The sequence below is a fragment of the Felis catus genome, chromosome E1, assembly GCF_018350175.1.
Source record: "Felis catus isolate Fca126 chromosome E1, F.catus_Fca126_mat1.0, whole genome shotgun sequence".
In the NCBI taxonomy this organism is placed as follows: domain Eukaryota; kingdom Metazoa; phylum Chordata; class Mammalia; order Carnivora; family Felidae; genus Felis; species Felis catus.
The window spans coordinates 49,902,119-49,927,174 of NC_058381.1; the positions used below are offsets into that span (position 1 = coordinate 49,902,119).

General features: G+C 53.6%; 2 protein-coding genes and 1 long non-coding RNA gene across 9 annotated transcripts in view; 2 read left to right on the forward strand and 1 right to left on the reverse strand.

Moving 5' to 3' along the window:
• The window catches only part of ARSG (arylsulfatase G), a 109,091-nt gene extending 96,187 nt beyond the window's left edge, over positions 1-12,904 (forward strand). For 3 of the 5 annotated variants that reach the window (XM_023244620.2, XM_023244621.2, XM_023244622.2), the window contains 3 exons: positions 3,725-3,845; positions 8,508-8,598; positions 11,918-12,904. In XM_023244620.2, coding sequence (XP_023100388.2) covers positions 3,725-3,845; positions 8,508-8,598; positions 11,918-12,192 — 487 coding nt within the window. In that variant the 3' untranslated portion in view covers positions 12,193-12,904. The other 2 variants (XM_023244623.2, XM_023244624.2) reach the window with 2 other exon arrangements.
• The window catches only part of WIPI1 (WD repeat domain, phosphoinositide interacting 1), a 31,340-nt gene continuing 19,100 nt past the window's right edge, over positions 12,817-25,056 (reverse strand). For 2 of the 3 annotated variants that reach the window (XM_023244629.2, XM_023244627.2), the window contains 10 exons: positions 22,499-22,596; positions 21,798-21,890; positions 21,029-21,099; positions 20,094-20,201; positions 18,682-18,846; positions 17,823-17,930; positions 16,787-16,905; positions 16,230-16,330; positions 15,752-15,867; positions 12,817-13,338 (listed from right to left, as the gene is read on the reverse strand). In XM_023244629.2, coding sequence (XP_023100397.1) covers position 13,338; positions 15,752-15,867; positions 16,230-16,330; positions 16,787-16,905; positions 17,823-17,930; positions 18,682-18,846; positions 20,094-20,201; positions 21,029-21,099; positions 21,798-21,890; positions 22,499-22,596 — 980 coding nt within the window. In that variant the 3' untranslated portion in view covers positions 12,817-13,337. The remainder of the gene's footprint in view (positions 13,339-15,751; positions 15,868-16,229; positions 16,331-16,786; positions 16,906-17,822; positions 17,931-18,681; positions 18,847-20,093; positions 20,202-21,028; positions 21,100-21,797; positions 21,891-22,498; positions 22,597-25,056) is intronic. The other variant, XM_023244628.2, reaches the window with a different exon arrangement.
• Positions 16,314-21,628, forward strand: LOC123382085. Its single transcript, XR_006589863.1, has 2 exons — positions 16,314-16,455; positions 16,709-21,628. It is a non-coding gene; the product is annotated as an uncharacterized LOC123382085 (long non-coding RNA).

Genomic DNA, 25,056 nt, shown 5'->3' on the forward strand with positions numbered 1-25,056 from the left:
GTCCCGAGCCTGGGCTGTTGGGCCCAAGCAAGCTCCCAGCAGCCCTTCTGCTCCAGCCGGGCCCTCCTGCACCCTCCTCCCCACGGCCTGCTCTCCACGCCCGGGTCCCTGGGGTGACACCTTGCATGGGGACACAAATACACACACTTCCTCTGAACAACCTTCGGTGCCGTGGGCTGGCTGAAGCCATGTTAAGAAAAGAAGAAACTAGGGGCGCCTGGGTGGCGCAGTCGGTTAAGCGTCCGACTTCAGCCAGGTCACGATCTCGCGGTCCGGGAGTTCGAGCCCCGCATCGGGCTCTGTGCTGACAGCTCAGAGCCTGGAGCCTGTTTCCGATTCTGTGTCTCCCTCTCTCTCTGCCCCTCCCCCGTCCATGCTCTGTCTCTCTCTGTCCCCAAAATAAATAAAAAACGTTGAAAAAAAAAAACTTAAAAAAAAAAAGAAAAGAAGAAACTATTTTCACATGGGCAACCGGCAAAGGTGTCCCCTGGCCCACTCTGATGGCAGCCTTTTGTGTCACTTCTCATAACCCCGGTGAAGTGGGGTTTTCCTCCCTCCAGAAGCCAAGGCCGACTGTCTCTTAGGCCAGGGAGGTGGAGGGCCGGGCCCAGAAGATTTTTTTTTTTTTTTAATATTTATTTATTTTGAGAGAGAGAGAAAGAGAGCACAAGCTGAGGAGGGGCAGAGAAAGACGGAGACAGATGTTCCAAAGCGGGCTCCATGCTGTCAGCACAGAGCCCCACGCGGGGCTTGAACTCACGAATCATGAGATCATGACCTGAGCCAGAGTAAGACCAGCTTGAGCCACCCAGGTGCCCCGGGACACGTGAGATTTTTAATTTCTTCTAAAATCGGAAGGAGGGAAAAAAAGAACTTTTCAGTTGAAGACAATGGTTTAATATATATTATTTATATATGCATCTTTCTGTCAATACAGATGTGAAATATGATTTTTAGTATTTCGTACGGAAGCAGGGGCCCACAAAGGCCCAAGTTCCCATATATCCCACAAAAGTCAGAACGTGGTCCTGCCCAAAGCCCCCATCCCAAGTATTACCAGCCACAGAAACTTGAAAATGTAGATTTTTTTTTTTTTGGTCTCTTTCTTGAAGCTTTCAAAAAGACTGTCAGGACCAGTTTCTTAGGTGGGGTTTGAGGTTTGGAGCAGCTGGGGTCCCTTTGGTGGCCTCCCTAGGACCAATGTTGTCCCTAAGCTCAAGCTGAGTCTGTGGGCCCAGCCCCGGGATGGTATGGGGACTGTGTGTGCCCTCCTCTGGGCCTGATCTCGGGGGCTCGGCTTCCTCCATTACAGAAGGAAAGACTTTGGAACGGCCTGAGCTTGGCAGTAATTCTGGATTGGCCAGTCATCGGAGATGTTGAAGATTTTCTCGTGGGCCAAAGGTTTTCTCTGTGCTCTGGGCGGATGAAGTCCCTCTGAGGATCCTGACGCATGAATTCTGAGACGTTAGGGTTCCCTGAACATGAGACTTTAGTGCTTTATTTCATTAGAATGTGAAGCCTCGTGATACAGGGGAGAAAACCGAAGATGGAAAGAGAAAGCATGCCATCCATTCCAGCCTGACACAGACCCTGTGTTTCCTGCTCGCTGGCGACCCATCTGCAATGCCGGTGTCCTTTAGGGGTGCAGCTTCGAGAAAGCTCAAGCAAACGGCCCCAGCCGCCGCCGCCTTTTCGGACTGCGTTGCTCCGCACTGCCCGGTCTGTAGCAGGATCCTCGGACTCCGGACAGGTTTCTGGACTGTGCCGTCCTCTGGCCATCTTACTCTGCACTCCTTGGCTTTGCCTGTGTGGGATGCCCAGCCCCTGGGACGCGTATCTCGAGAGATAAGCCACTAGCTATGTGGATCGTGAACACAGAAGGCAAACCAGAAACAATCGGTGCCATCGTCCGGGGAGAGATTCTGTCCGGGATTCTAGGCGGAGCCTCATGGCGAGCCCCTTCTGCAGCCCCTCTTGGGCGGGCAGAGAGGCTTGTTCCCGGACCTCCGGGTGGTGGCAGTGGGGCAGGTGGCCCCTGAGGCCTCCCTCAGAGCGTGCCTGAAGTTTGGTGCCGTGCCCAGCCTCAGGCGAACCAGGGCCTCTATCTGGGGGAGTACTCCTCACCTTGGCCTGCCCGCCTGACTGCATCACATCCCGCTGACTCAGTTGGCCTGGCCCTCGGATAAACAGCTTTGTTGAAAGGACGGTCCATTTGTTTACGCTGGAGAGTTTTTTTCTGATGAAACACAGCAGGCTGGTGGGCGATGTGCCCCATAATAGAGTCAAGTTGCACCGCGTGACTTAAAAACTCACATTAACAAAACCCACCAAAACGGTAACAGTGGCTGCCTTTGGGTGATGGACGATTTCTGCGTTGTTCTCTCTTTTATATTTCTGGGTGTTCTATTTTTTTTCCCCCACCATAAACATTTATTACTATTTTGTAATGGGGAAGAAATCACTGAAATAAAGGGGGTGGAACGTTTCACATACCATGGCATTTTAATTAAAAAAAAATTTTTTTTTATATTTATTTTTGAGAAAGAGAGAGACAGTGTGAGCAGGGAAGGGGCAGAGAGAGGGAGAAACAGCCTCAGGCTGTGAGCTGTCAGCACAGAGCGCCTTGAGGGGCTTGAACCTATAAACCGTGAGATCATGACCCGAACCGAAGTCGGACCGTCAACCGACTGAGCCACCTAAGCACCCCTTAATTTGTTTTTAATGTTTAGTTATTTTTGAGAGAGAGAGAAAGAGACAGAACGTGAGCATAGGAGGGGCAGACAGAGCGGGAGACACAGAATCCGACGCAGGCTCCAGGCTCTGAGCTGTCAGCACAGAACCCGACGCGGGGCTCGAACCCACAAACCACGAGATCACGACCTGAGCCAGAGTCAGATGCTCAACTGACTGAGCCACCCAGGTCCCCCTTAATTTTTTTTTTTAATGTTTAGTTACTTTTGAGAGAGAGACAGACAGAGACAGAGTGCGAGCGGGGTAGGGGCAGAGAGAGAGAGAGACGCACAGAATCCAAAGCAGGCTCCAGGCTCTGAGCTGTCAGCACAGAGCCCAACATGGGGCTCGAACCCACGAACCACGAGATCATGACATGAGCCAGAGTCGGACGCTCAACTGACTGAGCCACCCAGGTGCCCCACCATTTTAAACAAAGACTGAATATTTGTGACACAGAGACCCAGAGCAGGAATAATGACGTGAACATTCTCTAGCAGATGCCTGTTACACGTGGTTCCCTCTCAGCCAGTGGCTGTGGCCTCACTGGTGACAGGTAGAGCCTCTTGGTTCTTAGATCCATAGGGCAGCCCTTGTGAATAACGATGACACAAATACCATCATCTTCTACATATCTCATCTATGTGTTTCATCCACATGATACCCTGTGAGGTGGGCACTATTATGATCATGCCCATTTTAGAGAATGGAAAATGGAGGCATTGAGAAGACAGGTAGGTATAACTCTGGGATTTGAGACCCGGTAACACTTGGCCACAGAACCTGGGTGCTAAACCACAGTGCCATTCTGCCTTTTGTAGGAGCAGAAATCCAGGTGGGACCCGAAGGAAGGACCGGCAGGCAGAGGAGGCAGACCCTATGGGAGGATGTCGGTGCTCAGTCTGGGCTGGTTTGGGTGGGCCTTGACCACAGCATGGGCCAGGGAGAGAGTCTGGGAGTAGCTGGGGCCAACACCGTCTTATTCTTCCTGCAGTGTGCTGGACATCTTCCCCACTGTGGTGGCCCTGGCTGGGGCCAGCCTACCCCAAGACCGGCACTTTGACGGCTTGGATGCCTCTTCCGTGCTTTTTGGCTGGTCGCAGACTGGGCACCGGGTAAGTGGAGGAGGTGTGCGCCCCTCACCGGCTCTACAGGGGCTTGGGCTGCTGCTTCTCATCCGGGGCCACCTTTGTGCGAAGAGAACCATCCTGGGAACGTGCATGCCAGCGGCCCCTCCCGATCTAGTCTAAGAACCCCCGACGGATTAATCCTTTGAGACAAAGCTCTCTTTCCACCCCTCTCCCCCTCTTCCCCTGTGATCAATCCAGCTTGTCAATCCAGACTTACACTGGACAGTCTGGCTTAGAGTGGGTGTGTATAGAGGTGCTTCTTGCCCGTAACATACGATTTTTTTCCGCAATGATTTGTCTGACACATCGTAGGCCCCTGGCACATTTTTGTTGGACGGGGTGGCTGACTAGCCAGAGTGACTTGGGTATTGTGGGACTCCCCGACTAGAATGGAACTTCCCGAAGGCAGGGATCTCCCCCAGAATTCTCAGTGCACCTAACTGGGCCAGCACCCAGCCGGCTGTAAGTGTGCATTTGACGAAGAAATGAATGAACATTCCCCCTGGCTCCTGGAAGGCCCGGCCTGTGGCCCTACAGCCCCTGCTCCAGCTTTGGGGTTCTGCTCCCCAGCACCCCAGGGTCCCCTCTTCACGTGCACTGAGGCACTCGTCGGCGGTGACAGCCAGGAAGTGCCGGCCCCGACGGCCTTTCCATGTCATTTCCGTGTGTTTTCCTTTCACCAAAAGGAAGAGGAAGTGGGAGGAGGGAACCCCAAGCACCTCTGTGAGGCCCGGTGAGCACATGGCTTCTGAGTTAGGGACCCACACATCAAAGGGTCTATTTGTGTCTTCACCCGAGGTTCACATGGAAGTGACTCAAATGTGCTGCTCGGATGTGGCCGGTGGTTTGTGACGCGGCCCCCGCCACGGAGCCCCGAGGGGGCCATCCGTGCTTCCGAGAGCGTTCCTGCAGTTTCTAGGGGTTGTCTGAGGCTGCCTGAAATGCCCTCTGAGCAAGTACTGCTTCTCCCGGGACACCCAACCTTCTAGAGCTGCCCAGGCTTCCAGGCTGAGCCCCACCGCTGGAGAGCTGCAAAGAGCAGGAAGATGGTTTCCGCCTCCAGACTGGACGTTCGCAGTGTGTGACCCCGGGGGGTTATCGAAGACGTCAGTGGAGAGGTGCTCCTGAGTGTTTATCGCCACGGCTACTAATAGAATCATTGGGGTCACCAGGAAGTGCTTCAAGGACTCCGGGCTCCTTGACGCGGCCGCTCCTGCCGGTGGAAGCCAGAACCTTCGCGCTCACTTCCGCTCTCAGAGGGGAGAGCGGTCCCTCTCTCTAGTTGCAGCTCTTTCTTCTGCAGAGTCATGCTCAGGGCCTAACAGTTACTGGCCTAGTGTCCGACAGGGTTGGGCCCGGCAGGGGGAGTAGAGGCAGGCCCCAACACTGGTTGGGGTTTTCGTGGGGACAGATGATGTGTGGTAAGGCGGCTGGAGTGGGGGCTGGCTTGCTCCCTGACCACACCGCAGGGCCCAGAAGGAAACAGCCACCACTTAACTGCTTGCAGGAAGCTGCTGATAGCATCTTCAAGAGCAAAGGCCCTGGGGTGCTGGCACCTGCAGGCTATACCCAGCCTCCCAGAGCTCTGGATTCCCTGCAGAGCCGTGAAGATGCTGCAGATAAGATTGTTTGGAGTTTGAGGGCAACCCAGGTAATTGTTGGCCCTGAATTGTTGGTCTTTTCTGCTCACCTGCTGAAAAGACTAGAGTAAAGCGTCCAGAATTTGCTGAACAGAGGGGAGGTCGGAGGCCGGGAGGTAGAGCGAGTGATGATAGAGACATACGCGCACGTACATAATGTGTATACGCACACATACAGGTCCCCGCGTGTGATTTTTTTTTTTAAACTTTTATTATTTTCTATTAAAACAATGTTTTCTTAACGTTTATTTATCATTGAGAGAGAGAAAGAGAGAGATAGCACAAGTCAGGGAGGGGCAGAGAGAGAGAGGGAGTCACAGAATCCGAAGCAGGCTCCAGGCTCCGAGCTGTCAGCACAGAGCCCGACGCGGGGCTCGGACCCACGACCCGTGAGATCATGACCTGAGCCGGAGTCAGAGGCTTAACTGACGGAGCCACCCAGGCGCCACCGCGTGTAATTTTTACGAAACACAATTTGGTTGTGTTCACACTCAGGTGTGTTCTGGGCGTGCAAGGATTCTAACATGGCTTAGTTTAGAGAACATTCCAGTTTCAAGAAGCTCAGAGTAACTCCTCAGCCGCTCATCTCAAAACAATATGCAAATACAGCTCAGCCATCCGGTCCTTCCCTATTTTGCAAATGAAGTAACCGCCCGGGTAAAGGGCTGAAGCCACCTAAGGCTAAGGCGTAGCTCCTTGGCACCCGCCCCCCCCCAGGCCCCGTGCGGACAGGTTTAAGGGCAAGTAATGGGTCTGCAGTTTTCCTGCTGTGGGGACGGGTGGGACGTGGGGTGGTGTTGAAAACGTACAACAGAGGCGGCCAGGCTGCCCGCTCTTGCATTCTGCTGAGCCTTCTGCTTCTCATCTTGATGGGCCCGGGTCTGGGCACGGAGGGCAACCGCAGGGCGGGGGAGGGCGCCTCAGAGATCCTGCTTCGTGCTTGCCTGACTCCCTGGTGGAAGCTGGAGTTCGTCACGTTACCACCGGTCAAGTCGTACCTCCGCCCCGGGTTGCCAACCGCCGAGGCCAAAAATTGCCCACAAAGAGGAAGGCGGCTTTAATGGCTCTTCACCTGCCAGTCCAGACTGTTCTGGGGCTGCTGTGGGTCAGATAATGCGTGGCACCTCCCTGGAGGCCATACACCGGGGAGACCTGAGCGGGGGCTGGTCTCTGGAGCTCCGTCTGTCTGATCACTTCTCTTAGGGAGGCCCCTAGTGGTGAAAGACGCCATCCCCATCCGGAGTGGCTGCCCCCTTTTGGAGCCGGCTTTGCAGCCCCACCTGATGGGATTGGGGAGCCTTCCTTTTGTGTGTGTGTGTGTGGGGGGGGGGCGTTACCACATAAGCACCAGCCTCTGGGGCCTAAGGGAGCCGCTCACCTGCTTCAAACAACAAAACAGAATGAAACAAAGCAAGCAGGTAAGAAAGGCAACCAAGAGGGTGCAACATGTCTGCAGAAGATAAAAGTTATCTTTGAAGTGGGGACCCACCCTGGAGAGGACCTGTCTTAGGCTGTGATTCATGTATCAGTTTGCCAACCCTCTTCCTATGTGGGTGTAAACAACGCCGTGGCCAGTCTGCACAACAAAACCCACGCCCTCCTGTTTCTGAGAGGGAGCCATCCGGAAGTTTTGCTTCCTCTTCCTCTTGGATTTTGGAAGTTGCCTCTGGTAACGCTGCACAAATATCCTGGACGTAGCAGCCCACCCTTCTGGAGTGTCTGTCACCGAGACCCAAATACTGTCAACGATTTGAACCAGCAGACCGCGACTCCCATCTTCTGGAGGTCTGAGGACCTCCTTGATGGGCGGACAGTAGGTTTTCCAAGTCCCCCCACTTTCCGCCTCCGCCAGAAGGAAGCCCAGTGGCCTCCCGCAGTGAGAGGCTTGGCTTCCTGCTGGGCGGGCAGAGGAGTGAGTTTTGAGTTACGACTTCTTTTCCTGTTTGGAAGGAGCCTGCTGTCATCATGCTGGCTGGGGACCTTGCAGGGACTGTCACGAGAGCCCAGCACGGAAGCTGCAGGTGCGGGAGGGACCCCGCCCTCGGTGGCATCCTCTGAGAGCCCGGAAAAACTTGGGGGGACAGCTGTTTACTGCTCCAACAGATGTTTCTCGCTCTTTTTTTTTAATAGCCCCATGGAAACTTTGAATCACATAAGCGTCTTTGCAGTGATATATATTGGTCATGATTCATACCAGGGCGGTCTCACGCATCCAGCACCAACCCACCAACCCACCAAGGACACTGGTTGTTTATTTTCTACCGAATCCTGCCCTTGGCACGCCTGAATTCGGTGTTTCCATTCTGTAGGGCGATTCTTTCATCGATGGCCCGATGACGGGGAATTTCCTCAGTCCGAGGAGGGCAGGACTGAGTCAGGGAGTGAGGACATCTGTGTTCGGAGGTTAGGCTGTGCCCAGTTCTGCAGAAATCACGCCGAGCTGTCCTCTCAAGGACATGCCATCCTTGCTTGAGGGAGAGTTAGAACATTAACTGGATGCCAAGAAGCCGTGTTTCCAAGGAGCGCCCGCGTCAGAATCCCTGGAACTGTCTGTAAGCCGTGCAGATTCCCAGGCCCCGTCTTGAACCTGAAGGGTGGGACACAGCCACCTGCGGCCCCGCCCTCAGGATGGTCCTGCGCCTGGTTTAGAGAACACGTACTGTGCTGCCTTGAAACTGTTCGATTTCCAACGAGGTTTCTCTCTTTCATTTTGCACCGGACCCTGCGAATTCTGCAGCTGGTACCGGGGGCCTAGGAGTCTGACCAGAGTTGCAGCCCATTCTGATTAATTAACTTGCCAAGGAGCTATTTCCTGCCCTCCCCCCCCCCCCCCCCCCCCCCCCCACCAAGCATTGGCCGGCGTGGACTACAGGCCTGTGTCTGTCAGTGTTTGGGGCCGTGGTGGGTGGGATGGACCGGCCACCGTGACAGAGAAAGGAATGCCTTCCAGGAAGCATGGGGGGCATGGTTGACGGGTTAGGAAGCTCTCTCTGCTGCTGTCTCTCAGGTGCTGTTTCACCCCAACAGTGGGGCGGCTGGAGAGTATGGAGCCCTTCAGACCGTCCGCCTGGAACAACACAAGGCCTTCTACGTCACCGGTGAGTCAGGGGCACCCACCTGGATCCACCCTCTGGCCTCCAGGAATGAGTGTGGGCTGCCCTCCCTCAGGGAGCCCTCAGCACCCCCCTCCCCCCTCCCCCCACCACCCCAGGACAGACCCTCTGCACCCACAAATACGAAAACAAGGTCTTTGTACTCTGCGCCCGAATTTCTAGCAAGCTCAGAGCTAGTCCGCACACTCACAAGAAGGACTCTCACTCCACTGTTAGGCTTTAAATGCCAGTTTGGCGGAATGTTAAATGGAAGCTTGGAGATATTTTAAGGTGTAATTTACTAGACAATAGACTGTTTCAGAGAATAGACTCTAGAGGTCTAGTTAGCAAACCGACAGAAGTCTCTCTGCTGCTTGATTCGCTCGGTGACGGTCTTAAATGTATATTTTAGAAATGTGATGCTGGGTCAGGATGGTTCTCAAAATCTTCCCAGGGGCTTCTGGCCGCGAACAGAATTCAGGCTCCTTCCATACCGGGTCGCTCGACTTTTCTGGTGTCGGTTCTCCAAGAGCAACCACCTTCTTCCTTGGCCTTCTATCAAGATCTCTTTCAGCGTTTAGGGCCTCACATCAAATCCTAGTACCTCGGTCATAAAACTCCCTCTCATCTTCTCACCTGGGTACGATCTGGAGACACTGTGGTGATGATCACGTTCTGCCCCTATATGCCAGCCATTGGGGTACATGTTTTATTTTCCCTACTAGTTTTTTTTTTTAATTTTTTTTTTTTTAACGTTTATTCAGTTTTGAGAGACAGAGACAGAGCACGAGTGGGGCAGGGGCAGAGAGAGAGGGAGACACAGAATCCGAGGCAGGCTCCGGGCTCCGAGCTGTCAGCGCAGAGCCCGACGCGGGGCTCGAACTCAAGAACCGTGAGATCATAACCGGAGCCGAAGTCGGCCGCTTAACTGAGCCACCCAGGCGCCCCTCCCTTACTGGTTTTGAGCTCTCTGAACCCAGAGCTTTGTAAGATCTTTTATTTTTGTTGTCTTTAAGTGCTGAGCACAGTTTCTCGTGTCCCGCAGGAACCCTAAATTTTTTCTCCGAGTGAATGAGAAACGAACAAACAAAAACATAAACAAAACAAAACCAGGCCCGGGACCTGGTGTGGATTTCAATTTGATTCAGTTATTTAATGTGAGAGTGTTCCAAAGCGTTATATAATAAAGAACAGAAATTATTTTCCCCGAGTATAAATACGTGATCCTGAAGAAAATGTGCTATAAAAACACAAGTTCTTTGAGTTCAGAACTTGAGGGATATTAAAAATGCCACAAAGACTCTTTTGATTCTCCAAAACCTAAAATGCAAACCAGTCAGATATTTGTTATGCTTTCGGATGGAAAATTTCTAGATTACAGTCCTTACATTACACTATCTCAGAGGTATGGCTTCTCCAGGCTGAGTTAATTTCAGAAGTCAAGACCTTGCCAAAAAAGCCCTTGGGACCACAGTGCTGGAATCCTAAATGTTACTATGAAGTAATCGGACCGTTTAAAACCATCACAATCAGACAAGAATTAGGATGCCCAGGGGAGGCCTCTTCTGAGGAGTCACCAAAGTCCCGGCAGAGTTAGCACGAGGACGAGACATCTCAACAGCTGGGGGCCGGGGGTGGAGAGTGTGACATGTTCTGATCCCTCCCTTCCCTTCCTCTTTGGAAAGTCTGCATCCTGGTTACTTAAAGCTGCTTTTGGATAAACGAGCTGTATTGACCTCTATCTACTACATTAGATTAGAGAAAGATTTGGAGGAGGTTTCTTCACAGATTTTGAGGCGTCCCCCCCTTCTGGCTCCCTCCTTCCCGGATTTCACCCATCGATTTTCTTCCGTTGTGGGAGTCCTGAGCTCTGCTACCTTGATATTCCCCCGATGCCCCAAGCCAAAGAGAGGATAGTCTTCTTGGGCCCGAACTGCACAGACTGGGCAGTGTCCCCAGGGGAATGAAACTCTTGAACACAGACCCAACCCATGGTGACCTCTGCCTTTCAATGATCAAATTATTTTGTTTCTGCCTGCCTCCGTGATTTTCTGGTGCCTTCAATTGTTGGGGTTTTTTCCCCTAAATTTGTTGCCTAGAATTTGTCATTGTTACCCATGTGGGGTCCTATGCAAGCTATTTCATTATTCTGTGAAGTGGAAATCTTTAATTTTTATAAGGAGTCCATCCAAACCCTTGCTCGACTGACTGCAAACCTCATGTCCCGTGCCCTTGACTGACAATGAAGAAAAGCCAAATTCTAGGCAGACAGTGATTCTCAGCTTTCCACTGACCGACCCAAATGTCAACCACGAGAGGAAAACCATTAATGAAGGGCTGTGCGACTTGCCCATTCTTCTCTCCCTGTAAGAGGAGCCACTGGAGAAATTTCTCTCACACCTCAGTGAGAAGGAGCAATTGATAAGTTTCCACCTTCTGGTTTGGCTGCTAAGAAGCTCGGGGGCAACGTAGGTGTTCAGGAATTCCTATATTTCTTAAAAAAGATATTTTTAACTATTTATTTTTGTGTATGAGAGAGAGAGAGTATGAGCAGGGGAGGGGCCAAGAGACGGGGTGACACAGAATATGAAGCCGGTTCCAGGCTCTGAGCTGTCAGCACAGAGCCCGACGCCGGGCTCGAACTCACGAACTGTTGAGATCATGACCTGAGCGAAGTCAGACGCTTAACCGACTGACCAACCCCGGCACCCCGGGGAGTTCCTGTATTTCTAATGGCCGTCCTTTGCCTTGACTCCTTTTGTTGACTCAGTTGCTTTACATTGATTTCTATCAGATGCCTGAACTACTTTTTGTATGGAAAAGGAAAACCTGAGTCGTGACAGCTAAGGATGCCGCTCTCCATTTTTGTTCCTGCTCCCCTGAGGCTGCCTCAACACCCAGATTCTGGTTTCAACGAGAATCTCAACTACAGCCCAAAGTGAAATTACTCACCTTGCCTTCCCGCCCAGTCCACCAAACTGAGTATCTCTGGTATTCCAGAAATGAATTTTCGAGGAAAAAAAAAAAAAAGAAAAAAAGAAAAAACCGAATTTACTCGCCAAGGGTGGAGACGGGGGATACTCGATTGGCTGCTGTGCGGGCCCTTGAAGGCAAGTCCGGGAGAAGTTCCAGATCATTCTGGAAGGCAGGAGCATCCCTGGGATGAGCAGCCAGAACCCCAAGGCGCTTTCTTTGACGGGGAGAACAGTCATTCGAACATACGAGTCCTGCTCTGTTTGCCTCGATTTATAATCCATCACCTTCTCTTTCCAGCACGGGGCCAAAGCTGGGTTTGATGGGGTGTTTGCTGTCACCCTCTCTCTAGGCGGAGCCAAAGCCTGTGACGGGAAGGTCGGGCCCTCGCGGCTTCACGAGCCTCCCCTCATTTTTAACCTGGAAGAAGATGTTGCGGAAGCAGAGCCTCTAGAAGAAGGTAGTGCTGAGTACGAGCGCATCTTGCCCGAGGTCAGACAGGTCCTGGCGGACGTGCTTGTGGACATTGCTGGTGACAAGACGTCCAGGGTGGATTACACTCGGGATCCTTCGGTGACCCCCTGCTGTGATCCCCACCGAAAGGCCTGCCGCTGTCACACCACCTGACCCATTTCCCCCCCACTGTCCTCCCTGCATGCCGCCTTGGGAGGGGGGTGGGGACGGCTGTGCTGAGCCGAGCCGTAGGGAAAGGCACTCAGGCTTTGGAGTCAGGCCGGGTTCAGGCCCCAGCTTCGGAACGTGGGCCGTCACTGAACCCACAGCTTTTGAGCTCATTCTGAGGACCAAGGAGGCACTATATGCAAATGACTGCCACATCACGTGACGTGGAACAGGCACTGGATGCATTTTGGTTTCCTTTCCTTTCTATGCACCCAGTTTTGCTGGTCGTTTTAGCATAGATTCATGCCAGCTGGGATCTAGGGCAGCACTTTTCCATCTTTAATACGCATACGTGTCACCTGGGATCCCTCGAGAGTGCAGATTCTGACTCAGTAGTTGCCCGAGACGCTCCATTTCCGGGCAGCTCCTGGGGGAAATGCCCTGAGTAGCACAGGTGCAGACTAGACAAAGCTAGACGTTTCCGGGTCTCAGAGCAGGCGAGCCCACGGATACATCCGTGGCACTCCCTGTCTCCTCTCGCTCCCCCTTAAAGATCAAATGATGGTATTTTAAAGATTGTAAGCATTCCTTCTGCCTCCTAAAACCAGGAAGAAATGAACGTCTAAAACCTCAAGAACACATTGCCATGATTTTATTATAAGTGTCCTAAATGGGACTCCAAGGTAATAAATGATTCATTCCAATCACTGCAAAAATACTTTGCCTGGCTAAAAGCAGTCTCTCTATATGTCATACACAAGAAATACAATTCAAAGAGGTTTTCCTCTACGTACATTTTTACATGGCATACATTTAAAAAGGATGCCCTTGTTCATATAAAGTTCCGGCTATAGACCAACGTGGTTAGTGAGCATCGACGCGATGGCTGTAACATATTTCATATAGTCTCTCCCATGCCTGCTGGCAACCGGGGCGGAGGAGGGTTTGGTGAGCAGTGGACCGCGTCCCGTGGCTTAAGCAGGCGGCACCTGGGATTCCTGCCCCCCTTCCTGCGCACACAATTGTACTCCATTCTTCCACCTTTCTTGTTTTCTCCACAACCACCTGACAGGGGGTGTCCTGCTTTCTGAGGTGCGCTTCTCATCATGACTGCTTCGTTTTGCCCTTCTGACTTCCACGGCACAAGATAATCTACCAAAATCAAAACAGAACGGCCTTAACTCTTTCCGGGAAGAGACTGGTAGGCAGGCTGGGTTATCAACAGATCTGTGCCCACGCGGGGTCAGCAGGGGGAGGCTGGGCGCTGCGGATCCACGGACTGACCCTCACTCACGGCCACAGAAAATCCACCCATCTTACTTCGGTATAGACGAGTATGGCACGGTTTCAAAAAAAACGGACTACGTCTAAAATATGTGTGTGTGTGTGTTTATATGTGTATTGCATGTTTTTTTAAAAGGCTCATCTTACTTGTAAACACAGACTGTTAAGTCACTACTAAAGTCTGTAAATACCCTTGGTCCCAATTTGCTTACTCTTGCTCACAAGAGCAGACTAGTGTCGGAAAATATGCAGACTTTATCTTCCTGAATACAGCGTCTTTCTAAGGGACCAGAAACGATCAATTCTCTTTCCTTTCATTGTTTATGGAGCAAAGTAAGTCCCAAGGAGATGAGAGCGATCATATCCAGGGAAGTGCGAGTATACTTAGAAAACAAAAAAGACCCACTCGAGATGACCTGTGTTCCGAAGGCAAAGGTCCGGGGAGGGCCGCACGAGATTATCTGGGCAAGCCCATGTTCTTAGTTAACTGAAAGAGAAGTGATTTTAACCAAACGGAGACTCCAAGATCCTTTCACAATCCTGGAAGTTTTTAAGGGACGTGGGTAGAGATGTGAATTCTGGACAAGATACAGAATAAAGGCAGAGAGGGGAGTCGCCCAGGATCTCCTCTCCAGTTGGACATCGTTGCCAATGAGGGCGTGAGGTGGTCCGTGTCAAGAGGACATCCCAGTGGCACTCACGCCCCTGGTCCCCGTGCGGTGCGGTGAGGTGGAGAAGGCCGTCTGCTACGATGTCAGGAGCTCGCGGAAGCCTGGCCCTCTCCTCCCCGTCTGCCTCTAGGCCGGAGGGCAGGCCTGGGGTCTGATGGGCTTCTTGACCCCTACCACCAGCTCTAGGGTCTAACAGGGGCCTCATTCAGTGATCAGTGGTCTCACGCTGGCAGGAAGCCTTCCTCGAGTATAAATAAAAATCCCGGATGCAATTTAAACCAGGTTTCACTCATCTGATCCTTAAGAGGGAGACGGGACAGCCGGCTCATAGCCAGCTTCCTGGCAGTGTTTAGGTGAACAGGCCTCTTGATAGGTTCTAGCACTCGTTTTTAAGCATCTTTTTTTTTTTTTTTTTTTTTTAAAGCTCGAGGCAAATGATCTGCACAGTGTACCTATTATCTTATGCAGGCTTTCTTTGGCAGGGGCCCATCTCCTCCATGCCAAGATCTGCAGTACCCCAATTCTGTAAGTACAGAGCCCGTAGGGTTCACTTTGATTACTAATTAATAATCTAATAATCTTTTCTTGCAGTCACAGACTTTCACCAAAACCACTGAAATGGAACCTAATGAGGGAATGCTCCAAACCTGGACACGTGGGACACATCTATCCCTAGGGCATCTGATCTAATCTGGTTCCTAGAAGATACAGCTGCAGGGAAATGACCACCAGCTTTGGGCGGCGGGGGGGGGGGGGGGGGGGGGGGGGGGTTGGGCAGAAGAACTCCCTTTATGGCTAGTTCGGGCATGAGAACCCAAAGGCAAACCACTGGCTTATCAGGAGGCAGCAAGCCAACGGTTGTTTTTATCCTTAGAATTGGTATTTTTAAGAACCACCGCTCTCCACGCTTAACATATAAACTACTTGTTGGCATTGTGTTTGGCAATCTGCCGATTCAAAGCCCGGAACGTAGACTTCAAGCTACAATCTGTAAAGCCTTTATGGGAAAGCACAAAGCCAGCCCTCTAATGATGCAGAGAGGGACCCAAAACAGTCTTTTGTTTGTTTGTTTTTTAAGCTGACTGGGCTTATCAGATTGTCCCAAGGTTTATATAAGAAAGAAGCTAGACTTGCACCCCCATCCTTTTGCAGATGGAACTTCCACGGACACGAAAGGATCAGGAGCAAACATTCTATACTAAGACCTAAAGGGCTCTGAGGCAAAGCCCAAGTGGCTGCTGCTCTCTGGCCCCAGCGGGGGTCACTCAGTTGACTCTCTTAAGTCCTGGCCCGCGCACCGCTCCCATCTCTAAAGGAGTTCAGGTTCGCCCTCTGTGCCATTCGCTAACCGCAGCTCACAAGCGCGCTCCGTGCGTTGCTCTCAATGGAAGCTTGAGGCCTCAGAAGCTAAGACCCTGGCGGCCACCCAGGGAGAGAATCCTCTCGCTCCGGACAGGGACGCTAGAAAAAGCCAAGCTCCGCACCCAGCCAGCCCTGAGGGCTCTCGCTGCCGGAACAGCTGAAGCAGGGTGCAGGGAAACGCAGGGGAGCTCTCCCCCGGGGGCTCCCACCCTCCGCACGGCTGCTGGCAGCCTGGGGGTCCGCCTCACCAGCGCCGGAGGAGGGTGAGGGTCCGGCTGGCTTGCAGAGAGCAGCGGCCCAGCCCCGCTAGAGCATCGTCGTTAGCAAAAAGGTGGCAGGATTCCACAAGAACATCCTTAGGAGCCTCAGGAAAACAGGAGTTGATGCAGGCGTGAATTCCTGCCTTGCGAGCAGCAGAGATAGTGCTAACGAAGCCAAGTTAAGGGTTCCAGGCCTCCGGACGTAGTGAGGCCGCCGAGACCCCCCCCCCATTAGTATCCGGTGTTATTCTAATGCTGCCGTGTTCAGCCCGACACCTGGTGGCCAGTCTACAGGGCCTGAAGCACACGGCACGGCACGCCGCCTGTGGCTTTCTGAACGGGAGGGAGGAGGTTAGCTGTTACAGGACTAGACCACCGGGAAAGTGACCTCGCCTCGTGCGCGAGGGGAAGGTTTCCCTCCCAGCACACAGACTGGGCCGCTCTTTTAGGGATTCCTACTGCTCACAGGGGGAAATTCATTCTCGTCGTCAAGGCATACTGGTCCCGTCGCAAACTCATGTTCAGGAATAACCTCTCCTCGGAGGGCCCCGCCGTCCTCCGAATAACCTGGAAAGCAAGAGTGAGACGTGAGGGAAGCCCCCCGGCCTGTTGTGACGCCCTGACCCCGGGACAGGACCTCCAGGGAAACCATGGAGGCCACCTTTGCCTTTCGAATGGAGAGACTGCTTCCAGTGAGTCCGAATCCCCACCACTTAGGGTCTCGAAGCCCCCGGATGGGCTGACCTCGCCCACCCTTCCACCCCGGGCCCCTCCAGCTTTCCACCTGTTTGCAATTCTCAAAGAGGCGAAGCCTCGACTCTACGTGTGAGGGAGACAGCCATTTGGGGCCGTGCCTGCCAGGTTTAGGGACCTGGGTTTAAAGGCTATTCTCAGGGCCGCCCCTGGGGGGAAAGAAGTGGTTCGGGAAGAGTGCTCTGTTCACAGGCGACCACGAAGACAGACGAGCTGCCGTCAGAAACGGGCCCCCACGACGCCCCCAGCCAGGCCCCCACGGCCACTCACCTGGCACGGTAGAGGCAGAAGACGTGCTTGGTCTGGCCACGGTCGCTGCATAAGACTGAGGTAATGGAGGTCTGAGGTCATTTTCTTTGTTTTCTTCTGTTGTTCCTGAGCTAAGCAAGCTAATGGCAGCAATTAAGGGGAGGGGGAGAAAAGAAAAAAGAGCTCATCACATGTGCAGGAAACTTCCAGAAGGAAAAGTGCCAGGAAGCTCAGGCTTGCCCCCTTGAGTTTAAAGTATGGCCCTATTGGGGGCGCCTGGGGGGCTCAGTCGGGTAGGCGTCTGACTCTTGGTTTCGCATGATCTCACGGCTCGTGGGTCTGAGCCCCACATCGGGCTCTGTGCTGACAGCGTGGAGCCTGCTTGGGCTTCTCTGTCCCTTTCTCTCTGCTCCTCCCCGGCTCGTGTACTCACCCTCTCTCTCACATAAACTTAAAAAAAAGAAAAAGGACTGATGAGTACACCGCTGGGTCACATGACCTGAACAGCGACCTCGAACCGCTGGGGTCAATCATGCAACTTCACAACGACCCCTTTCTCTTGTACCGACTGAATGAAGATTGGCCCTTTGCTCTTTCTGGTACACTCTGGCCAGGACGCTAAGACTCGCTCACAAAGGGGGGCTCCGCGGGCCAAGGGGAGGGGGCGGTGGCAGCTCGTGGGGTCCTGTCACGGCAGGAAGAGGTCGCCTTGTCAAGAGGTCACAGATGTCAGGAGAGCTTTTCAATTCCCTTTGGCCCACATTTTGGAGCTTCCAGTATGTTCGAGGGAACGTATGAGGAGGAAGGGGCCGTATGAAGTCATTCCGCTTCTTCAAGTGCGCATTACGCATCTCAGCAACTCTTCCAGAAGCCTACAGCGTGGCGGGGGTGCCTGACGTGGAGCCCAGCGAGGAGCGGGCGCCCACTAGAAGTGGGCCACCGAGAACACCAGCCAGGACGACAGACAAGCAGGGCCCCGAAGCTTGTCGTCCTTGGCCACGTGACGGCTTTACACAACCAGCTCTTAAAGAGGCTTTCTGAAAACTAGTCTCTTCACCTGTGGGTCTTGATTAAGACACATTCTCCTCCGTCCTGAGGGTCCAAATTGTAGATGTAAAGGTGTCCATCGGAAGACGCGACCAGGAGTCTTGGCAGTTTCTGGATCCTAAGAGCCAAGTAAAATACGTGCTGTGACCTCAACAGAGGCAGGTAACCGGGTTGGCTTCAAATGACACAGCCTCCCCCACCCCATGGCCCCAGGCTGCTCCTCCTGCCTTCAGGAACCCTTTACCCGGCCCACTGGCCCCAGATCCTGGGTTTCTGGCTATTTCTTGGCATTATGACCTAGTGATCCACCTCGAGGATTATTTCTCATCTTGGAAGACAACTGTGTGGACGAGACAAACGACGTGTGCGTCTGCTATTACTCTGAAAAGGTGCCACCGAGGAAATCAGCGGACCTGAGTGGGACATGGCCTCTGGCTTATGCGTGTTTCTGCCTTTAACCGTGACGGAAAGGACAAAGGACAAAATCGGCTGGCTCGTTTTGTGAACTTCTAAAAAACGTTCGCCTTCCTTAACAAACTCCTTCAAACCCCTTGGACAAAACATCTGTCGACCCCACAGGCGTCGGAACCTACGGAGCCGGAGTCTTTTTACAGAGTTACTTAGAAGAGCGGGAACTGTTTTCGAGACAGCGTCGGCAGAACCACAAGGTTCAAGTTCCCACGCCGGCTCGCGGCCACCCCCCCCAGAACACGCGTGACAACCAGAGAGGGCGGCGGCTGACGGCCACGGCCCTTCTTCGGGGCCTCCTTCCTTCTTTTTCTCCAGGCGCGTGTTCGGGGACCTGGGCGCTTTGGGCAAACCGAGCCGTAGAAGGTGGTGCCTGCGACAGCGGGTGGCGCCATACGTACGTGGAGAGGGTGCAGATGTTCCTCTGCCCAGAGAAGTGTAAGCGCCCGGTGGCAAAGGCCCTGTCCTGGTTCATCATGTCGGACACCTGGGCGGGGAGGTAGTTGGAAGCGGCCATGAACATCTTTCCCATGTAGCCAGTCCAGGTGGAGGGCTCCTCGGGTCGGCTGCGGGGACAAGGCACAGGAGGAGCGAGGTGGGCACCGGGCCAACGCTCGGCACAGCCCCGTGCTGTGAGCGGCGCTCACCGCAGCGGGAAGGAACTGTGCCTTTAGCATAATGTTCTGCCCACCTGGAACGGCTCGGGACATGCTATTCTGGCAATTCTGAAAGGGCATCGAGTGCTCGTTTGTCCTTCGGAAGGACCACTGCGAAGCTGTTAAGAGCTTCCCCATGCGACCGCTTCCCTACGTTAAAAAAGTTGCAGGTGATGGTTCGTCTGGTCTCCGGACTCCTAAAAAGGGGGCCAGGCGAGGGCACAAGATGAGATCGCCGTGCGGACTCGGAAAACTAAGCTCCAGCCTGGCTCGGGCCCACGGAAGGACGCCGCGATCTCAGCGGCAGGGCCTCCCCGGCCAGACTGAGTGGGAAGCAAACCTCCGGGCAGGAGGCCCCGGGCGCTGTGTGATTACGGCCCTGAAGCCACCCTGGTCCCCGGTGAGCCGCGGTGGTAGGGAGAACTCGAGGGGACCCGGTGCACCCCCTGCAGTCCTCCAACGCCTTCCCAGCGCGGCCGCCAGACGGAGGGGGCGGGCACCGGTCGCCGGGAGGTGACAATGGGTGGGGGCACACAGCCGCCTCCGTGCTCGGCGCACCGGGCAGCGCCTCAGGGACCGGGCTGGCCGCGTGCTCCTGGGAGCACCTGCCGAGAGGCCCCTTGTCTACGGGCCCGGAGCTTGGTGGGGAGCGCGGGCTGGAGCTCAGAAGCACGGGGGTTTATTTCTCACTCTGTTACCACCCGGCTGGGGACAGTCACAGGCACTGAAAGTGGGCGCGATGGCAGTGGTTCGTCTGTTACTGTTTCGATAGCTGCTGCCGAATACTTATTGGTGCCCGTTGTGTGCCAGGCGCTACACCACACGCTTCAGGTCGAGGAACCCGCCGAACGCTCGCAACAAGCCCGAGACGCACCGCTGAGTATTTTGTACGAAAGCACAGATCACCTGCCGGGGTCTCGGAGTGCGTGAAGGGGCAGAGGCGGGGTGTGACCTCGGGAGGGCGGCCCCGGGGCCTGCGCTCCCGCGCGTTCCACCTCCGAGGTTCTCCCGGCAGACACTCACCACCTCCGTGAGGACAAGTAAAGCCAAGCGCGTGGCACTCATAAGGAGTCGCTGGTGCGGACAGCGGTGGCACAGGCGAGTCAGGGCCTGGCTCCTCCAGCTTGACGAGTGTTGTGCGTCTGGCAGTTACTCACCTGTTGGTGAGGTGCTCCAGCTTGAAGATGTGCACGGTCTCGGTGTTGCTTGAGGCGCAGAGGAACTGTGAGTCCATACTAAAAACTAGGGAGCTGATCGTCACGTACCTGGGAACACAGCGACGTATAGACAGACCACTGAGCCAGGAGCGTGAGGGTGATCGCTTTATAGCTCAAAAACTAGCTTGGTTAAGAGAACCGAATGTGTCCCGCCCGGAGAGTCTGGGTGTTCTAAGGTCTCCTTGACATTGCATCACGCACACTTAGAAATTAGCGTTGGGAGGACTGGTAAAGGGTCCCTGTCTCGGGAAGAAACAAGGCACCGCCCCTTTCTGGCATCTCGTTAGTTTTCCGGCTGTTCGGGCACCGATCGGGCTGCAAACGCTGCAGCCGATAGCATCCCGGCCCATTCACTTTACAAGCTGCTTTTGGATGGTGATTTGCTCGCCCTCTCCTTTCTCCTTTGCAAGCTGCCCTCGCACACCTGGGAACAGGGCTCTGACGGCTGAAATCCTGTGTGAAAGCGGCAGCCGAGGGGGCGCCTGGGTGGCTCTGTCGATTAAGCGTCTGACTCTTGATTTCGGCTCAGGTCATGATCTCAGGGATCACAGGGTGGAGCCCCGTGTCGGGCCCTGTGCTGAGAGCGTGGAGCCTGCTTGGGATTCTCTCTCTCTCCCTCTTTCTCTGCCCCTCCCACATCTCAGAATAAACAAGCAAACAAACAAATGAGCAAACCCAGCAGCCATGCTGTCGGGTGCACGAAGCACCCAGCACGGCATCGAAGGCAGTTACCCGAGGAAGTACAGTTCTATCTCCTCCGGGGGAGAGGGGGGCACAGAGCCGCCCTCCGCGCTTGCCCCGGCGGGCCGCCAGCCCTGCGCTGCGGGCGGGACTCCGGTGGGTCCCGTAACACGGGCTTCACGGTGAACACAGACCTTTTCATTCCTCTCCGAAACTCGTAGAGCTTTCGCCCGTCGGGTACAGAGAACACCCGGATGACGGTGCCCTGAGAAAGCAAGCAGGTGGACATTTCGTACCATTGACGGCCTCGGACAGAGACGTCCCTTCAGAGGGGAGCTTGTTTTATTGGTGCGGAACACCTGTCTCTAAGGGGGAGGCACAAAGTGTTGAGCACAGGGGGGTTTTGTTTGTATGTTGCCAGAGAAGCAATTCTTGGCACGTTTGGGTCCCTTTTCCCTCCCCACCCTGCACCCCAAGGCTCTGTGTGTGTTTGCTCGAAATGCTCGGGCTTCCTAGAACATTGCCTGTACCTGTCAAAAACCACTTGTGCTTCGTGGCATTTGAAATTCAACTTGATCACCTTCCCTGACCATTCCAGTCAGAAGAGATCAATTTCTTCTGAATAGCACAACATTTCGTTGACACTGCTTATGAAATGCTGAATCTGTCTGCATCTAGGGATAACGCGCACACACGTTTCTCAGTAAGACCACCAGTTTCTGTGCCGCATATCTCGTATCCTGCCTAGCACAGGTCTTTGGTCTGTTGAATTAATAAACGTATCAGTCTACGCAGCGAGCGTGGGTCAGAGACTCTCCTCGGATGTGGATTCCGAGTGGGTCCAGAGACCAGTCAGTCCTTGTCCCCAGTCTCCTCTCTTCAGATCTTTGGCCCTGAGGGAGCCATCCAGCGGAGCCCTGACCTGAGAGCCCCCTGAACAGGAGGTGCAGGGAGTGAACTCACTTTTTCAGATGCGCTCGCTAGTTTGGAGCCCGAGGCATTGAAGGTGATGGCGGCCAGCGTCCCCTCGTGGGCAGCAATCGTGCAGACCGTTTTCTGTTGGTAACAAGGGAAAATGGATATCGGTGCTGGGGAAGATCCCTCTCCTCTCTCTTCTCTTCCCAAACACCCTCCCTCATTTGCTGGGCGCCCTGTCTCTCCCTTCCCACTGGCCATTTCCAGAGAAGCCGTTCATCCTTTCCGAGTGTATCTAGATTCTGCCTCCAGAGCCCTTCCGTCGCTACCCCTTGTCCCGCCCTCGGGATGACGGACAGCCAGCCGCATGCCCCACGCTGGCGATGCGGCCGTGGCTGACCTCGCACGCAGCAGTGGGTGACTTCCCGCAGCCATCGTGCCCTGCTCCGTGAAGCCTCGGAGAACAGGGGACAGGGCATGTGAAACATCTGCACGCTGTCACTGGCTGTGACATGGCACAGCGGGACACCTTCAGTCTGACAGTGGGCCGCCAGCTGGCTAGCAGTTTCCGCCACACCGTGGATGTCTCACCGGGCCAGGCGTGCCGCCTCACGGTCACACTGACTGATGGCAGCGAGGGCGATATTACTGCCTTGTCCTCCACACCCCACCTCCCTGGCCAGGACAGACCCCCCCCCCCCCCCCGCCAGGATGGCTTCTCCCTCCACACCTCACCCCTGCCAGCTCACCAGGGAGTGTCCGTCGTAAAGCACAATCTCGCCTGTGGTCAGGCTTCCAGGATAGGCCACGTAAGAATTGGAATGGTTGATAGAGAGGGCACAGAGACCTGCAAAGAATGAACCGCGGATGAAACCCTGCCTGGAAAGGGCATCGGAAAACCGCGCGACTCCAGTGCCACCTACTGGCGAGGGGAGGAATAGCCTAGCCTATGTTGACTTTTGAGTTGGTTCTTCTAAACCTAATTTACACCCTTGAAGTTGGCAGGGGAAGACCTCATGACCAGCCGTGTCTTCTCCCCAGAGGAGCAATACGAACTCAGAATACTGAAAATGCTCTTCTTACCATTTTATTCCCCCGGGCTCTGAAACCACATCCACTTCTCTTGCGTTACCCTCCAAGGCTGTAAGAGAAGTTACTCTTCACGGAAATAAATCTTCCTGCTATGAAAAGGCAGCATGTCGTAGCCTTCCTGCAGGCGATTACCTGCAGTTGGCCAGTCATGTCAAGATGGAGAACAGGAGGCGGAGGGTGGGGGGAAGGACCCATTTAGAAACTGCCCCCTACCTAAGCCAAACGTCCTGCCTTGAGAAGAGAGATGGGGGCCCCCAGAGGTGGAAGCTCATCTGAGGGAGGAGGGCCTTTCTTTTAAATGTTTATTTTGAGAGAAAGAGAGAGAGGGCAAGAGTGCGAGTGGGGGAGGGGCAAAGAGAGAGGGAGAGAGAGAATTCCAAGCAGGCTCGGCCTTGTCCGTGGGGAGCCTAACTTGGGGCTCGACCCCACGAACCACAAGACCATGACCTGAGCTGAAATCAAGAGCCAGACAGCCAACCGGCTGACCGAGTCACCCAAGTGCCCTGAAAGAGGACATTTTGGATTGAAGATGCCCTGACAATATTCTGGAAGGGTAAACAGCCAATGACACCATTGAGCTGACCTAAGTTATTTTTGTTTATAAGGAGACTCAAGGGGGGGTAAATCCGAAAAGCGTTTAAGTAAAGGATTTTCACAACAATGGTCTGGATTAATAGTAGAAGTGTATGTTGACAGAAGTGAATTCAAAGAATTGTTAGAACCAAAAGCATTAGCAGCATAAGCTCTTCGCGATTAGGCAAGAGAGACATCTTTTTAAATACAAACTGCAACATCTTTGTGACAAGTCGGCATATTAAATGGGTTAATTACATAATAAAAACTTTAGGCTAAAATGTACCCAACCTAATCTGCTGGGGGGAAGAGCAGAGGAAAAAAAAATCCATCGTTGAGAAGCGAAACCCAGGTCTTCCCTCCTGCTCTCTGGCTTTGTTGAGGACATAGCCAGGGCTGTGCCCTTAGCCCTCGACATACAGAACCGTGGGAGGAAAGTGACGGGGCCCAGAGCCCTCACCTGTGTGCCCCGGCACCCTGCAACCCCTGCCTGTACACGATCACTCTCAGCCCCACCCTTAGGAAGGGACTCTCATGTCTCCCCGGTTCTGCCCGGGCGACAGTGCCGCATCTCCTCCGGGCTCTTTGCCACGCAAGTGCAATTCCGAGAGCAGTTGGCAGGCAGAAGGCACTGTGATCTTGTGAAACTCGTGAAAAGGGAGGGAAGCGCATTGGGAGGTTGGGGCGGCCTGCGCGGTGGGTTCCCACAGGGCTGCTCAGCAGAAGAGATGGTTGAGAGACTGGATGTGGCAACAGGGGAAGGGCTTGAGGACCCCACCAAAGAGTTAAGATCTTACAAATGTGGTGGGTACGCGCTGAACGTTTCTGAGTGCGATGTTTAAAAAAAAAAAAAAAGCAGTGTTGAGGGGGGGAGGGGGGAGGGGGACATGGGTGATGGGCACTGAGGAGGGCACTTGTTGGGATGAGCACTGGGTGTTGTATGTAAGCGAAGAATCATGGGAATCTACCCCCAAAACCAAGAGCACACTGTAGACACAGTATGTTAGCCAACTTGACAATAAATTTTATATATATATGTATGTATATATACATATGTGTGTGTGTATATATACATACACACACACACATATATATATGTGTATATATATATATATATATATATATATATATATATAAAGGCAGTGTTAATCAAAACCACGATGAGATATCACCTCACACCCACTAGGATGGCTATAATCAAAAAGGCAGATAATTGGAACCCGCCTACACTGCTGCTGGGAAGGTAAGATAGGCATGGCTTTGGAAAACAGTCTGGCAGTCCTTAAAAAGGTTAAACATAGAGGTAACCTATAAGCCCCCAATTCTACTCCTAGGTATGTACCCAGGAGAAACGAAAACGTACAGCCACATAAAAACCTGTATACAAAGGTTCGTAGCAACATCGTAAGAGTCAAAGAGTGGAAACGGGGGCGCCTGGGTGGCTCAGTCAGTTAAGCTTCTGACTCGATTTGGGCTCAGGTCATGATCTCACAGTTGTGAGATCGAGCCCCGTGTGGGGCTCTGTGCTGAGCACAGAGCCTGCTTAAGATTCTCTCCCTCTTCCTCAGCCCCTCCCCTGCTCCTGCTCTCTCTCTCTCTCTCTCTCTCCCCTCAAAAAAAAAAAAAAAAGGTGGAAACAATG